The sequence below is a fragment of the Corvus moneduloides genome, chromosome 2 (assembly GCF_009650955.1).
Source record: "Corvus moneduloides isolate bCorMon1 chromosome 2, bCorMon1.pri, whole genome shotgun sequence".
Lineage (NCBI taxonomy): Eukaryota > Metazoa > Chordata > Aves > Passeriformes > Corvidae > Corvus > Corvus moneduloides.
The window spans coordinates 92,061,385-92,079,851 of NC_045477.1; the positions used below are offsets into that span (position 1 = coordinate 92,061,385).

At 37.6% G+C, this 18,467-nt stretch overlaps 1 protein-coding gene across 3 annotated transcripts in view; it reads right to left on the bottom strand.

Annotated features, from left to right (window-relative positions):
* Window positions 1–18,467, bottom strand: part of MGAT4A (alpha-1,3-mannosyl-glycoprotein 4-beta-N-acetylglucosaminyltransferase A) — a 662,166-nt gene that overhangs the window by 599,199 nt on the left and 44,500 nt on the right. For all 3 annotated transcript variants that reach the window (XM_032100329.1, XM_032100327.1, XM_032100328.1), the window contains 4 exons: window positions 18,010–18,124; window positions 9,907–10,037; window positions 9,198–9,305; window positions 8,596–8,789 (listed from right to left, as the gene is read on the bottom strand). In XM_032100329.1, coding sequence (XP_031956220.1) covers window positions 8,596–8,789; window positions 9,198–9,305; window positions 9,907–10,037; window positions 18,010–18,124 — 548 coding nt within the window. The remainder of the gene's footprint in view (window positions 1–8,595; window positions 8,790–9,197; window positions 9,306–9,906; window positions 10,038–18,009; window positions 18,125–18,467) is intronic.

Consider the following 18,467-nt stretch of genomic DNA (forward strand, 5'->3'; position numbering starts at 1 on the left):
GTCATTTGCAGGACATTTATGGTCCTCATTAAATCACTAATGTAGAGTAATCCAGCTGATAGCCAGAGTATTACAAGGTTGGGGTTGTTTATTTAATTCCTGCACCTGTAGCAAGATGTCTGGCCCATTCCTTTTTTCTTTCAAGAGAAACACTGGTTTATAATTGGACTGAATGATCTTAAATGCCTTTTCCAACCTAAATGATTCTATGATTCTAAGGTTTTCAGACTATGATAGGTATTTCTCAATACAGATACTGAAAGACTTGGAAATAGCTTTGCTTTCAACTGTTGAATTATTTTGACACCTGTCCTGGGATTTACACATGACAGTCCATGTAAACAGTAAAAACATGCTTTTTTTCTTCCTAATTACTTGACATTTTTCTTTGGGTAGAGTCACTAAGATTTCCTTGTCTATCTGCTGCTTAAACGTAACACCTTCTGAACCATTCCTTCAAATAAAAATTCTGAAAGCCATGGATCTCTACATATAGTAATTCCAACCAAACACAAATTCACCTCAAGTTAAAAGAAACAAACCATACTATTGCCTTATGGAATATTACTTCACTGCTTTCTTAATTACAAAATACAAACATGAACACAATTGAACATTCTTGATCAAAGTCATCAGAGAAAACTAACTTACAACTTTTACGTATAATACTAATGTATCTGAATCTAAGAGAACCTTTTCTGCTCGCAGGTTCTTTTTGAAGAGTCACAGGTCAAAGATAATAACCAGCTACTCTAGATATTCAAACACAGACAAACCTCCCCTCTACCACAAAATAATTAAATGTATGAACTCACATACATTCTGCTCGTGACCTTAATGTGGTTTGAGAGTAAGAGGATGCTAAGCATTAATATTTCATGTAGCATTAAAAAATACACAAAATTTCAAGAGCACTGAAGGTTTAAAAACAAACAAACACAGAAACAGAAAAAACCAACACCAATCACCAAACTAAATGGAGCAAAGTCAAAGCTGCAAAGAAAACTTCTGTTTCCATACTCAGTGACTTCAGTATTTATCCAAGTTGAGAGGTTGACTTGTTGCCATGGAGCTAGATACACATATAAAATCAAGACAAATAGAGGGGGAAAACCCCCCAGCCAATAACCTGAAACAAATATTCATACCTTCCACGCACGTCCTAACACACAAAGGGAGGGGAAGGCAGAAGTGTGATTATCATTAATACACTGACAGAAGATCCCATTAGTTTGCCAATGCAGTTAACTCTTAGGGTGCTTCAAAAGCCTACACTCAGGTTCAGAACTCCTCCAATAGTGAGCACCCAGAAAGATTCTCACCTTTTGTAACATGCCCCAGAAAACGTATAAATTAATATTACTAATCTGATCTGTTATCTTTAATATACTTTTAATAGCTAAATTTTTTCATTACCTGGGCTTTCAAAAAAAAACAAACCAAAATACTATACCCATTTCTACCCTTCTCCTATCTTGCTTATAAAGGGATGTATATGTATCTCTCTTCTTTCTGTCACATCGAAGCATATTTAGGCCTAAAAAACTATTATTCTCTCTATTACCCAATTTTATTTTTTCAGGTGTTAAAAAAAACTTTAGTATTTTATTGAAATAAAGTGACAATTATTTTTAATCTATAGAAAGTGTTTTAATTAAGTGTTCTAATTAAAAAATAGAACTCAATACACAATAATTTTCTTAGGTAAATTAATGGCCGCTTTATAAAAGGAAATAGTATACAAAAATTCTATAAACAGCATAATTCACATCCACTGTCAATATATCTGCATTTTGTTTTGAAGGAAACAAGTTATCTCACCTGATACTAAACACAAATATTCTAAGAATATAAGAATGCAGGTCTTTGTGCTCTGTAAACATTACGAATCAAATTCTTTGCTTCACATTTCCTCCTTACATCTCTTTTTAGCAATCTGATGTATTTTAGTATATCCCATTTTCAGAAAAGGAAAATAGGTAGGAAGGCAGAGAGGAAATGTTTCCTTCTACATTTGAACAAATTATCCATAGCAACATGCAGCCTAAGAGTTTTTAATTCTGCACAACATGAATTTCTATAAAAGCAACATTAAGTCAGCAATTTTTTTGCTCTCTACAGATGCTATCATCCACTGTAAGAGTCATTATTCACCAATTCTATCCAGCATTTTTGATCACTGGATGCAAATGTGGAAAAAGAAAACTAATCTACCTCCCTTGTCTCACTTTCTCAGAATCCTAATTAGGAAGTGCTATTCTACTGTCACTGGAAACCAGTATGAACCATGCACTATGTCCTCATGCAAAATACAAACAGAAGATGAATAATTTCTTGTCCTTGTCTCAAGCTCCATTTATTCTCCTATTCTTCACCTCTTACTGAGTCATTTGAAAAAATTGCTTATAATTCCAAAAAAAGTGTAATTCCTCCAGTCTATATAGATATGCATCTGCCAAATACTCACAGTAGGTACGCAACATAGTGGGAGCTTTTCCATCTTGTTATAATTCCCAATTTGGGAAAAACTTTTCTGTGTTTGTTTGGGTTTTTTGCTAGGGGTGATTGATTGTTTTTTTACAAGGTTATTTCTGCTGAATTTTTAAATCCAGTGAGATGCAGAAAGGCTTTGTTGGGGTTTTGGGTTTAGTATGTGTGCGAGTTTATATGTGAGTGTATGTACATGAACATTTTTTACCCGTCCAGCTTGGCTGGGGAAGCACAGATAACTCCATTCAATTTTATTACACCATTTGAGATTGCACTTGGGTGTGTGACCTCATCACAGGCCAGAAAGATGCAGTTATGACATCTCAGAGACTCCAGTCCTTCTGGAAGTCACGTGAAGTATTTTAGAGTATCTCAAGTGGCATTAGAGAGCTAACATTTTGGCAACAGCATTAAGGCTCCAAGATTTCTGACTAAGAACTATAAAGCCAGGAACACTGCCAAATACACAAATCTTGGATATTAGTACCATTAAGGAAGAAGCAGCATGTCCTTGGCTTAGGCAGCTCTTTTCTTCTGTCTCTGATCCATACTTTGAGGTTTTTTTCCCTTTTCATATAAAGTCCTTGCCTCATTGTTATGGGCAGAATTCCATGCCCGGAGCAAACAACATCAGTGCCTGGGAGCTTGCCTGCCAATCCCTGCTGTCAGTGCAATCCAGTTTGAGGATGCTCTACTCATTAGTACAGAAGTTTATGTAAACAGAGAAACCAAAGTCCTCAAATTCTCTTTATGTACACTAAAAATATTATCCCGCCTGAAATGTACTGACAAACAGCAAAACATTTAAACAGAGATTTTCAAATATTTCCTATCAGCTGACATGACCATTACAAGCTTAATAAAATGGCATTGCACTTTAATAGCATATATATTTAGAATCAGAATTAAAGATTACTTCTAAATCATACACTCTGTGTATTGTGCACTTCTATGGTTCTTGAGCTAAAAACTAGCCCCTAAAAGGTTTAATGTATTGGGACTGAAGGGGAGATTCTACACTGAATAGTGATTATGAACGAAGAAACAGCTTATACATCAGTCAAGTCACTGCTGTACTCATCTAAAACCAAAACAATTTTGCAGTTCCCTACGTTTTGAGTGGTTGTTACTGCAAAAGCAAATGATGAGGAAGTTCCATTTCCAGTTTTGGAAAGCTGTTAGAAAGCCTTTTTTTGGTTGTAATGCATTTGACCTTGTATCTCTCTAGCCACAGGAGGACTTGCATCCCATAGGATGGATAATTTATTACATTTGGATACATACAAGACTGACTGCTATAATACTTATTTGTAACTTTTTTTTTACTTAAAAAAAGTTCATTTTATTTTTCACTGCTAGAGAACCTGTTTAAAAAAGCTGCCTTTATTTTCCTTTCCAAAATATCAGCTGCCCATCTGTCACTTTTTATGCAGCTGTTTTTCAGCACTGTCACAATAATTTCAAAGCAGGCAAAATAATGTATATGTTTAGTTACCAGTAGCCCAACAAGACACTCATACATTGATTTTCTAGCTTAAATAGTCAAATATATATTTTCTTGCATGACTATTAATTTGTGTTGTGAGAAGATGCCATATAATATAGTGAGGTTAACATCATGTATTCCCTGCGATTCTAATGCCAACAATATAGAAAATTAGATGAATAGTCTCAAATACTGCACATCCAGTATCTATGCCAATATCAGAGCAGAAGCTAGTAAATGTAATCTACAAGCTGGTTTGTCAAGGTATTAAGTTTTCACTTTAAAACTGACATTCCAGTCAGCAAGTTGTACCTTATAAAATCACTTTATTGATAGTCAATGTCACATTAGGATGACTACTCAGTAAGTTGCTAAAAGAAGAGACCAACCAAAGATGCGGCAACTACAGAGTTCAAAGCAGTGATGGGGGAGAAGGGGAAGGAAAAAAACCCAACACCACAAACAAAACCACATGGCCCCTCCCCTAAAAAAAGCAAACTGCTAATCCTTTTGAAAATATTCAAAGTAACACTACAAAGCAGTATTGCAGAAGAGTCTGGAGCACGAGTCCTGTGAGGAGCAGCTGAGGAGCTGGGGGTGTTTAGCCTGGAGAAAAGGAGGCTCAAACTCTCTGCAAATGCCTGAAACGTGATTGGAGCCAGGTGACGGGTCAGTCTCTTCTACCATGTCTCAGTGGAAAGAACATGAGGAAACGGCCTTGAGTTGCATCAGAGGAGGTTCAGATTAGATACTAGAAATACTCTTTTCACTGAAAGAACAGTCAGGCATTGGAATAATGCCCAGAGAGGTGATGGAGTCACCATATCTGGAAATTTCCAAGAGGCAACTGTATGTGGCACTTAGGAATATGGTTGAAGGGGTGCTGGGTTGATGGTTGGACGAGATGACCTTGAAGGTCTCTTCTAACTTTGATGATTCTGTGAAGCAGTTACATACAAGAAACAACGAGCCTTATATTTTAAAATATAAAGCAAATTTATATATGTATACTAGTGAGGTTGGGGTGAGTTTTAGTTTTTAGTGATTCTTTTTTTTCCACAGTATAAAATACATGCTTGTCTTTTCCTGCAGCTTTTTTCTTTTAAAATAAAGATCAGCATTTGAAATCCATTTATACTGAAGCAAACCTGAAGCTCTTTTTAAACACATCCATTCTAAATTCCTATTGCAGAAAAGCTGACAAGTGTAAACATAGTCTAATTGAAACAGCCATAGGTTATGCACTTCCAAGGGCTTTCTCAAAGTAATTAGTGCATATGTTCTTCGAAAACAACATCAGATTTGTGTCAGTCATACCTATAGAGAAACTTAGTCAAAAAAGAAATGATTGTGATGATGATGGACACCAGTACACTTAACTGCTGCAATCGAATGTCTTTCTCAGATGTGCTTTGACTGGTTCATAAAGAAACTCTTAAATATAACTGTCAGTTTTAATAGTTAAATCTGTGCTTGGAACAGCAGTGTACATACCAAAACAGCAAAGTGGATTTCAGTAATTATGTAACAACCTGAGGAAACAGAAATTCATATTTCTTATCTTTACAATGTAGGCTGTTCTGAGCATTTAGAGAACACTCCATCCCTTTATTTAAAAAAAAACCCAAACAAACCAACAAACCAAAACCAAACCATACCTTCAACACTGTTGTGCAATTTGTTTTTAAGAGGAATATCCTTCAATCTACTTTCCTTCCCAAGGATCTTCTACTGAAAGAAATGTATGTATTTTCTTATTGCAAAGGATGAGACCCTAGATTACTTTTCAGGGACTTTAGTGTTTTGGCTGGAGAACTTTTGCTTGGAAAAAACCTAGAAAGCTTCAGTACAAGAGCTGTTACTAAAGTAAGCATTAGAATGTTTCAATTTACACATCCCTGTTCTCCAGGTATTATTCAGAACAAGCACCATCTATTTCACTGTTCAATATTCAGCAGGAATCTGCCAGCCAGGTCTTGCATAAAATAGGCACAAATGTACTTTCTGCTCAGTGAAGTGAGTTCAGTTCTCACTTTAAGTTATTAAGAGATCCTTGCCAGTGTTACCCCTGACAATATTCTCAGATCTCAAAAATTAAATATCTAAAGACTTAATGAAAGCTAATTACTGAACTGCAGAAAACTCAAATTCAGTTCAGCAAAACATTTGGTGTGGAAAAATAAACTACAGGAACAAGTCAGTGCTCTGTCACAGTGTAATAGATGTGCCATTTATTCAGTCAGAGCTGTGGTCAGTATTTCCATTAAAAACCTTCTTCATCAAGAATTTATTATGGGAGTTACTAAGCAGTTTACACCTCAAACTGACTTGGCAAACAAAATTTCCTTTAAATTCAAAGAGCTTTTCTTTTACTTAAAAGAGAAAAAAAAAGAAAAAAGCTTGTTGCATCTTTTCACAGACACAAGATCACTATGAAAAGTGTATTTTCTACTATTAATTCCCACCATCAGATGCATTTCCCCACCAGGTTAGTCTTCCTAATGCTCAGTCCATTTTCCCTTTTCTGTGTTACAACCTGCCACTCACAGTTTTATTTTTGACTGCCTCAGGAAGCATCCTTGAAATATCAGGAAACTCTACTGCTCTACTAGACCTCCAGTTGCCAAATTCTGCAGCTGCTGCTCAATTTACACAAACAAAAACAAGTCCCCAACAATTTGAAATTACAACATCTGTAAATCTAATCAGTCACTGACTTCAGAAAGGCAAAATACTGTATTTTTGAGGACCCTGTGGCAACAAAAGCTAAAATTCATAATAAACTTTGAAACGGCTTACAATGATAGCTGAATAGGTAGCATCATTCTAACTTGTGGACTTCCCTTGAGGAAGCAACAGAATGCAAGATGTTTCCTTACTTCTAAAATTAATATGTATTTCTTCAATAAATAAAAATAACAAAACAAAACAAAGAAGGAAAAACCAAGAACAACAAAAAACCAAACAACCACGCAAAAAAACAAACCAAACAAAAAATCCCCAAACAACAAAGAAAAAAAATCCCACAAAACCAAAAAACCTCCACAAAAAACACACAACCACAAAACCCTCCAAAACAACAAAGAAAACAAACAAAAAAACCCCCCTAAAAACCAACATTCCCCCTCAAAAAACAAAACAAACCCCCACAAACAAAAAAACCCAAACCAAACAAGACCTTGAAAACCCCCACTTCTTCCCCCAAAAAACTCAAACATATAATCCGTTACTGCTGAGACTATTAACACAGCAAGTAGACATAACTACCTTAGGCCTGGTCACAGTTTTCCAGGGCACAACAGTGAACATTATTTTCCCACCTTTTACACAGATAATTAGTACTTTCTCATTCCCCTAGTTCCCTTCAGCATTAAGGCAACAGGTATCAAAAAATGTATTTTTTAAACTATTGGCACAGAATAAGTATTTTGCCTTTAATCTAAAGAAATATGGCAGTTATGTTCCTCAACACATACACCTCGGGAAGCTAACCAGGAAAGTCTTAAAGCATAGCAAGCAACTGAAAGAGTAATCTGACATCTGTAACAAAAGCCTTAAGCTTCATAGGTCAGACTAGTTTGGAACAACATAGTAATAAGGGAACTACTGATCCTCACTGTTGTGCTAAGCCAAGGTGAAGACTTAGCCTTTGATTATGTACCAAGGTACATGAGTTGACTTATTGGATTCAGTTCAGGACAGCAAAATGGGCTCCTTCACAAGAAAAACATCCAGTCAAATTAATTCAAAGAAACTTTGTTCTACCAGGCTACAGGTACTGGCCTAAAAAGAACACATAAGGTGTGTGAAGTAAGGAGAAAAGGAATCCACTAGCATAACAACACTTAAATAGACATTAAATAAACCATGTATTTTATACATCTTGGATTACTATGTTGGCAAGACAGTAGCCAGCAAAGCAGCAAATGAGTCTCATTAAAACTAAAGGATGACTACTCTCTACAGTGCTAACTCTATGATCCTTAATTAATCTGACCAGTAGTTAAAAAGAAGTCACCTTTAGTCCTCCAACAGATCTCAGATATTTGTATTTTGAAAGCACGCACCCCCCTTTCTTTTTTGTTGCATTTTAGTATCTTTTAAATAGGTCAACTTGGAATCTTAGCACAGTGACTTTTTTCAAGCCCTAAAGCTACATCTTAAAATTATTACCCTTCAGAGTTCCCAGCTTTCAGGTCTGGAGACATCCTTACATGCTCCAGCAAGATTTCCAATATGGACAACCAAGGAACCAAGGCCACAGGGCACAACATACTGTACCACATACCATGCTGTACAATTGCTCTGTAATTAGAAGCAGACTAACCAAATACAAATAGAATCAAATTGGCTTATTTTAAGTTCTCTGTGTCAGAGAAGCACCGGTTTTCCACTGCATTTTTCAAAAAGGCTCCAGATTAAATGAAAAAAAAATTTTAAAAGCAAGACAAAATTTACCATAGTAAAAGAATTAGAGGAAGTAATGATCACAGTTTCAGCTGAACTCCAAAGGTCCTACACCGTTTCACTTTAGGTTATGACAACAGCCCCAAATTCTGTCTTCAAGCATTCTTGGCACAAGCAACTTCATATGAGACCAACAGCAAGTATTTACTAACCTTTCTACATTGACTGGCTTGTCAAATTTAAAGAGAATATAATCTCCAGCAACTGGTGTGACAGCCCAGAAAAAATCTTCCCCTACGTAGGTTTTTTCTAGCGTATGCCCCTGGTAGACTTTTAAAGATGTCGAAACCTCTGCAGGTGGATTCACGTGGATTTTATGCAGTAATGGTTTCAGGAAGTCTTTATCCTAATTGAAAGACAGACAAACATGATGCTGGTCAGAAAACCTTGTTTATTATGTTCTTTTCCTAAGTGGTTACACTTAAAACAAACATTGGCATAAAATGGAAAATGAATGCATTACTCATTTTAGGTGCACCAGATCTTGTACTGATTAGTAAGATGGACATGCCATTAAAGTAAAAAAAATTAAAAAAAATATTCCCTAGCAAAAATCCACATAAATAAGCTTGACTAGCACTTCTTCTACTTTATAGTAACCAGTCTGTATCAGATTTAATTCCAGCTGGAGAAAGGTACATCATGCTTGAAAATGCAAGACAACAAGAAAAGGCAGGCCTGTTTTCTTCATTGCCACAATGTTTTTCATTTAATCAGCCTGCTCTGTAAAGGAAGGGAAATACTGTCTACTAACTGTGAGTTTCTGGATCTTCCCTGCTAGAGAAGAGTGGAGGCCAACATGCTGGAAAAGAGAAGGCCTGAAGCGTATCCGTAGGTTAGATTTCTGTCGATCACAATGTTTCTGAAATAGTGGGGGGAAGAGGTAAGGGTGGGATAAAAAACAAAAACAAAACAACACATTAGTATAAACCAACACAAGGTAAGAACCTAGGCCTATTTATCCAGTTTTTCTTGTTTTCTTTCCAGAAATCTACCAAGATTGCTGTACAAATATAATACCGTTCAGGGTTCTTGCACAGAATCCATTTATTCAGTCTTTCAGCAATGGTGTTACTTGAGAAATGAAGGACCAAAATCTGAAGTTTATTCCCCATTTGGAACCTTCTCCAAGACTGCTATCCAAGCAGTGGCATTTTGCAGACCTCACTGGTGATTACATGTGTAAGTTTATTTTAGGACTGTTACACACAGAATCTAACTAGACTTTTGCTTTTCATCCTTACTGCACCCATCTCCAAAATCTTAAGCAATAACAGTTATGATGCACCTGAGAATTGTCTCTCTAAAGTTCTTTTTAAGATAAAAATCTTGGCAGGAAGAAAGACTCTTCCAGAACATGCAGTAACCATAATGTACACTTATGCTGGCTTTCAGCTCACAAAAATCAACTCATTCATCATCGTGAAAACATTTTAGAAGCTTTATAATAAAAACAAACTTACAGCATCTTTCTCAGGGTTACACACTTTCACCCAGAGAATATGGTCCAGAAGCCAATCAATAGGTTTCTCCTTATAAAACATAAATATGAACTCTACAATAAGAGTGATATCTGGAGACTGGAACATTTTACCTGTGGGTGACATTAAGAATAACTGGAGTTACTTTAGATTAGAGATAACATTGTCTTTTGAAATCAATGAGATAGCAGATGATACCTTTGTGCCAAGACAAGAAATGTTAGCAATCAACAACTTGAAATTTCAATGTTATTTGAAATTCCATACCTTTCAATTAAATAAAAAAACTACTCGAACAGAACTTGTTGTCATATATCTTGATGCTATGAAAATATTCAGTGTATATTCAATGTACCACAACACAGTCTCCTTAAGAATAGAAATTATCAGTTTGAAAAAATAGAGAAAGAAGAGTTATGGATTGGAATCTATTATTCCCCATGTCATGTGTAAGCTCAAGCACCTGAGATGAGGAGCTGTTGCAAGTGTTATCTGCCCAGTCATACAATTTCAGCTTCTGCAGGTACAAAAAGCAGGGATGGAACACCTACCACTAATTTCAGATTCTTTTGGGCAGAAAATCAAAGGGAAAGAAGGAAGCTACCAGAACATATACAGAGACAATGCAACTCAAAAGGAGACATCCCAGAGTGACCAGTTTTTTTCTGCAGTGCACAGGCCATCAGCAGGACTTCTGTGTGGCACTGTGCAAAAGGATTCTCTGGAATCCTGCAGACTTCTTTGCAAAAGAAGGAAACTGACTGTTGATGAAGAGAGTCTATTTAATATCAACATGAGCAATCACCTGCATGGTTGTGGAATACACTTCTCTACCAGCTGAGGTCTCTGAAGAGAAAGGTGGCCAATACACCAGGCTATTGTGTCAAACTGAATGCAGCACTTGAAAAAGGTGCCTTGTATGAAGACATGGTTACCAGGAGCAACACAGCTGGGAGTGGGGCAGTCCAGGGCTGAAGATAGACTGACAAGTGCTTGTACCAGGGACTGCACTGAAGCACTGAAACAGGCTGCTGAGGGGAATGCTTAAGGCACCATCCCTGGAGGTATTTAAAAGATGTGTAGATGTGGCACTTGGGGACATTGTTTAGCAGTAGATTTGGCAGCGCCGAGTTAGTGGTTTGACTCTATAATCTTTGAGGTCTTTTCCAACCAAACTGATTCTACAACCACACGCCAGCTAAAATCCCAAAGGCAGTTGCAGATTTCAAGGCAGATTCAGAAAACACCAGGTTTGCAGATGAAGTCTGAAGTCTTTGCTGGGTTACAAGGGAGAAGGCAAGGAAGAAAGACATTATGTAACAATGGATCTCTCAGGAAGACACTGGCTGAAGTGATTCAGTTCTGCAGATGTTGCTGAGATGTGAGCAGCGCTGGACTAAACAGGGATGGGTTCTTTGGGCATGTGTGCATCAATGGATCCGAGTCCAACAAAAGCTCTTCTCCAATGCAAGTCTTCGGTCCTTCCACATTTTGGAGTCCTGTACAACACACTAACACACAGCACTCAGGCACGGGAAATGTTTTGGGGTTTTTTTCCCACTTGTGAAGAGGCCTTCATAGGCTTTCTAAATAACAAGTTTCACAAGTGGTAGATGTTCTAATCTTTTCTCCTACTCTTAGGAAAACCAGCTGGAGTAGACGTTAAGAGGAGATCACTTAAAAGAACCTTGCCCTTTTCAGAAAGCAGGTCTGATGAAATCTGTTTTCTTTATGACTTGTGTGAAATTGGATAAGAACAAAGCCAGTGAAAGAATACTCAATGGGAATTCTGAGATAAGTTTGGAGGTGTCTGAGTGAGACTACATCATTATGCCATGCAACAAATATGGAAGAAGCATCTCATTAAAGTACCAATTATTTCACCCATTAGAATGATGCTAATACTCATTATAGTAGACCATTTACACACTGGGACGGAAAAGTAAATGTGGTAAAACATTAACTGATTTGACATTACTATATCAAAGTTGTTCCTTACAGAAACTTTTCATCCAGCTCTTTATAAAGCAAAAATATCATCATCACTTTTAAGTGGCTGTTGCAATGAGGTCCTCAAATGGGTATCTCCACATGAAAATACTCAGTAACTAAAATTTGAAACTCCCACTACTAAAGGGACAACTCCTACTAAGCTAGGGATAATTTCAAAGCTTTATTCTTAAAAAACATAAGAAAGATGTTATTATTTTTATTAGTACATTGTTAGTATTTACACACTATAATGCCACATTGTTTAACATTATTTGTGGAAGTAAATATTTAAAAATGGGTAGGAAACAATCATATGATTAGTTAAATGTTGTGTAAAATAGTCATGCAGAATAACAGCTTTCAGCTTGTCACACTTGGAACTAAACAGACCCTGATTTTCCTGATGATTCATCTCTGCCTACTGCTTTCAGTGGCATAGGGCAGAAGAAGAGAAAAATATGGTAAACTCTAATAAAAGACCAGCTAAAAATGGGACTAAGCAGATGTTTCTGGGATTTTTATGGGACTGAAACCATCATTCATAGGTGACACCTGCTGAGGCAGTCTGTCAGTCACATCTGTTTCCATAGGAAGTGCACTTTTCCATGTGGTGTCAGAGAGAGGCGCAATACGGTGAGAGTCAGAAGACAAATATTCCCACAATATTTCTCTAATCTCAGTGCAAGCAGACTGAAGAGACAGTTTATCCTCTTCCGGGATCTATACACAGCCATGATGCTCTAGAATCCTTTTCCTTTTCTACTCAAAGACAGAGCAGAAGAATCACACTGACATTTCTTCCTTTGACTAGCTCATCTTCTGAAGAACACAAGGATTATCATCTTTACTTGTTCCCACTCACAGACCATGTCACTTAGAACTTGGCACAAAGATACAGGATCCTACAATTAAGTAAGCTGAGAACAAGACTGAAGGTAAGAGTAAGAATTTACTCTTATCCCTAATTTAAGTTATCCTAATTTTATCTAAAATAGAAACAGGATATCAACAAATTATTTACTTCCACATGGCAGACTTGTCTAGGCCCAGAGGCAGTTCCCTCTAGGCCGGCACTCTACTGTCCACCATGCAGTCAACCACCCCAGACTTGGGAAATAGTCTAATTTCCATGGTGATGTCACAGGGCACACCAAGGAAAAACAAACAAGCAAACAAAACCCAATCAAAACCCAAGCCACGCTGATACATCCAACTGCAGCTAGTCAGCATAAGTGAGGTAAGCCGGCTGTACCTGCACTGGCATCTTTGGACCCAAGTGGCCTCTCTGCATTACACTGCCCAGCACCATGGAAGTGTTCAACAGTGGAGACAAAGTCTTCTCACATTAATTCTAATGAACACTGGAGCAAAGATGAACAGGAAACACCCTGATCCCAAGACAAGCCCTTGTGTTCCTTCAGTAACCAAGGACAGACACCCACACAATCACTTTCTGAAATGCTGTCACCACCTTCCACACACAGCTTGGCACAGTTTGGCCCCAGCCCCTTGTTCCTCTGTATAACACTGCCTCATTCATCTGTCATTTCTGTCTCAGGACACCACCAGCACAGCAGTTCTGCTGTGGATCCATGTCCTCCTTTTTTCCATCAGAACAGTCTTCCTAGAGCAACTCCAAACCAGAGCTCTGCAGTGAAGTCTCTGGTAAAACAGGTCTTCAAAGCTCTGGATCCCTGACTGTCCACACCTCATCCTTGTAATGGACATCAGCCCAGTACAACTCCTGCTGCACTGATCCAACACCCAGCCCCTCTGAAACCAAATCAGTCAAGTCCTTGTCTAGTCTCTCCTAAGCAAGAGCAGCAGCAGCAGCCTGGTTTCCCTAGGGCACAGCCACAGCCCAAGAAGTGGCAACATTTGCCAAGGTCCTTCTGTCCTGCAGCTCCCATGCAGCAGCATATGAGGAAAGTGCTGTGAGCCACAGAACTACTGAGATGCTGCCTAAATCCAGCCTACAGATTGCCTACTGGCCATCCCCAATATGCACTCAAAAATTGTCAAGCCAAAGGAGACCTAAGCAAAAAGCTGCACACAACACACACTGCCGCAAACTGAAAACTCTGAAAGAACTGAAGCAATGGCTCATCTTGCACCATGTTCATGCACTTGGTATAGTACATGGGAACAGACATAAAACAGACATAATTTGCTGACAAAACTTCAGAGCTTTCAGATTCTGGGTGCTTACAACCTACCATTGTGAAGAAACGTCAAAATCTGAAAGAATTAAGAGTCAAGAAGCAAAGCAAAATCTTGCTCCATAAAACCCCAGAGATACAAAATGTAGACTTTCTCCATATTATTGATCTATATTGATAAAATTGACAGTCAGCACTGAAAAAAAAAACCCACCTGTGGAACACTTTCTGCTATTTACTGTGCCCTGTCAAGACTTCTATTCATTTTTCAGTCCTTTTAAAAACCATCCTTAGTGAATCACTCTGGCCCTCGCAGTATTTTGCTGGCAAATACAGGGCACACACAAAATGAAACACTTTGTTTTCTAGTTCTTTGAACTGCAAATATCTAAATCATTCGTTTTAATTCTTCCACATGAGCATCACTAATACTGAGTCTACACCAACAATAATTTTACACCTGCAAGCACATATTCTAGCTGTAGTTGATGTTTTCAATGCTTTCCCTGTTAATGATATGCAAATTACTGGCATTAAAACCAGAACCTCTTTGAAGTTATTTAAAGCTCAAATGTTTGACTTGATCTATTCTTTCCCAAACTTCAACTATGTGCACAGCTTGAGCAAAACTGCAACCAGAACAACTTAAATAATCAGAACAACAGGCCTTTAAAACATCAGGGCACAATAAGACTCAGACAAACTGTATAAGACAACCAAAAGGCCATTTCAGACCACTCCATTAAATGCTTGTGACAGCTGGCATTATAGCTACAGTGCAAGGATTGCAGTTCCTCTGGAAAACACTTCAGCTCACAGGCAGTTAGAAGACAAATCATTATTCCTCATGAAAAGCTAGTAGGACTTTCCTACATTATGTCACAGGGCTCGCAGTGCAAACCAGAATCCACAAGAGCGAAAGATACATCTCCTTCCAGAGAGCTTCTTAAGGAAACAGCATACATCTCACCCATTATTTATTAGATACTTGACAGCACTTAAGACTATGCTTTCAGTATTAAAAAAAACCCAAAAGAACAACGTCTGTTCTGTGGCAGAGGTGACAGAATTCTATAATCCTGCTGTCAGCCTAAATAGCTACATTTGCCACTTCCTCATGTAGCACTTGCATAAATTAAATTTTCAGTTCAGAAATACACTACAACAAAAAATCCCACATTTTTACCTCACAAACTTTCAAGCTAATCAAGGTTTCCAACAGCTAACAGTGAATCAGCCACATCTCTCTTTTTATTAATAATTTAATAATTAGAGATTATTTCTAAATCAGTAGCATGTAGACAATAGTTGCCCAGGGAAGCTGTGGATGTTCCACCCCTGGAACTGTTCAAAGCCAGGTTGGATGGAGCTCTGAGCAACCTGGTCTTGTGGAAAGTATCCCTACCCTTGGCAGGGGAGTTGGAACTGGATGATCTTTAAGGTCCTTTCCAAACCAGGCCATTCTATGATTCTGTGAATTGAGTGCTCTAGATTCTCTCTTGGACATCTACACATAAAACTCACCCTCAGTTACAAACTCCTGTTGCTCTTCCCAAAGCTGTCTGCATTACCAAATTACCACACTATCAGTCTGCATCAAGATCCATAAAGGGATAGCAGAGATGAGGCAAATCTACATTACTTGCATAAAATTTCCATGCAATATATGGTTATAGCACACCAATGTGTCTCAGAGCCAAAAGTTTTAGTTGCTTTCATGAATAGTAATTTTTCTCTCAAAACTTAAGAGCAGGATAAGTAGCTAAATTGGGAGAAGAAAAAAAAATCTAATTTAATTTTCTAGGTAGAAAAGCAACATAAAGATGTGTAGCCATAGCAAAATGCATCTGAAATTCCACTGATATCATCTAGTTAAAATGAGGCAAACAAATATGATACAAGGAACAAAGAACAGACATGCAAGCAGCAGGAGCTAACAACTAAATTTAACTACAGCTACTTTCAGAGCCCACACTGACCAGAAGTACACAGACAGTACAGAAAAACAAGATATTTTTAAACAGTTGTGCTTTTGATTAAGCCAAGTCTCAGTATTAAGAACTATCTACCTACCCTACCAAGCTTAAACACTGTGCCCTCTATAACAGCAAGAGAACACAAAATGGAGGGTGAAATACACAAATACTAAAATACACAAATAAGCAAGGTAAGTGACCTGAAATACAACTGCACTGCGTAGACAGTGTTTGTCCTAAAGTGTAAGTTGGTTTTATGCACATTTGATGTGTCATTCTTTTGAAGTGGCAATTTGTAAGTAAGCACACTCTACTACTAAATCAGGCAAATGTAGAATAAATGTAAATTCTGTAGCCCCAGAAATGTCATACAGAATTTACACTTAACGTGCAATTAGACTGGAGCTAAAACTCAAATTGTGGGCTTAGTCTGGGTTAGTGTTTAACTGTTCAACAGTAGAAACAAAGTCTTATCAGATGCTGTATTCAACCGGTCCCTGTTAACATACAATGTTGTGAGGGGTTCCCCAACCAAAGAGACAAGTTTACTTAGGGCAAGATGTCAGTAAACTACTTAAATTCTTATTTTTCCATGATAGGCAGCACAATTTCCTATTTCTCCCCCCTCTGAGGCCACAGAACCAACCCCATAATGATTTCAGCAACAGTGTATTTCTGACAGTAGCCCAAAGCAGTTACACGATGGCCAGGTGTATAAGGAGACTTCACTCAGCCCACTTCCTTTTCTCCTCCCCATTGTTTCCGTAGGTTAAACTGGCAGACAAGTCTATGAAGTACCATTCTGTACCATAACACAGCATGTATGGGGGATAATTACTGTCTGCCTTTCTACTCCAGGAACCTCTGAGACCCCGAAAGTCAGGGAACTATTGCACACCTGATGCTGAGCTGGAAACGGGACAGCACTTAATCGAGTAGTGCCAACATTCTCAGTTCTCAGTATGACCATTATGGGTGACTGAGCTAAAAATGAAGCCATTCTCTGGCAAGTAGATCCAAAGGAAAGAGAACAACAAGAATTTCCAAGAGAATGATAGCATTCAGGGCTGCACTTTTATCCATTACACATAGGATTTCCTTTCTGTTCTGAACTCAACTTACAGCCTTCATATTGGAATCGTTTGTGTTGACCACAGGAATCTCCAAAGTCTGCCCCAGCTTTTGATTTTTCCTTGCATATCTCCAGCTTGTCACTTTTAAAAAGATCATGACACATCACTGCAGCAATGAAATAACCTTTTGATTTGTAAAATCCCTTCAGAACTTCTCTTTCATTGCTTTTCTGTTAAGTCTAGTATCTCTCAATGAAAAGATATTAGTGTAAGAGCAAAGAATTGTAATTTCCACAGCACCCTGGCAGTCAATCCACAACAACCCAAGATCCTGCATTAACTCCTCTCACTGTTGCTCACTGCAAATGACAGACTCTGACTGCATCTAGGAAGGAGCAGATTGTCATAACTTCTTCATGAAGTAGAAAGATGGAGATAGAATAGGCTTTGCAACAAACTGATGCCTGCTAATTCTTGGAAATTTTGGCACAAACACCAATGAAGTTATTGTAGGTGGAGTTAATTTTCATGGTTTTTCTTTACTTCAGTCAGTTGTGTTTTAATTACATTTTCATTTTAACAGCAGCTAAATTAAAAATAAGACATGCCTTGCAGTTTGATTGTTAGTATTTTTATAAATTAACTTTTGGTTATAAAAATGCCCTCTTTTCCAACAGTTTGAGTTTGCTTCAGTCATACAAAATTATATTAAACAAATGAGGGGCAAAAGCAACAACCATGAGCTAAACCAGAGTTCCTAAAAAAAGGCCATTAATTTCTACTTCTTGGCCTATTTCCAGTACAAAGAAGATAGCTTTGAAGTCAGATCACTATTAATTCACAGTCTGAGGATGACTCAAACTGCAAAAGTGAACATTTTCTTACCAATGAAACCCAGCTGAGAAAATTCTAGAATCATCCAATCTTCAGAAGCGAGCTGAAGTGCAAAATTTTTTATTGTGCTGAAATAATTCTGCTTGACAACAATGTCATCTTCGAGCTAGAGGAAAGCAGAAGTGATATCAAAATAAATAAATAAATAAATAAAAGCACTAGCAAAGCAATAGAAAAAAGTACAGCTAGGAAATACTGACTTATAATATATTGCGAAGACATAGCCATATATTTCTAATGCTAGCACTGATATAAAACATAGATGTCATAGCCTGGAATAACTATTGTAGGGATCAGTCTGTCTATTTGTGGAGAACTAATCGAGTCCTTCTGTAGTAAGACTCCACAAACATATCTCAACTTCTTACTTTAGAATATTGCTTTTCCAGCTTCTTTCTTCAGAGGAAAATCATTCATGAAATAATGTTAGTCTAAGTGACATCATCAGA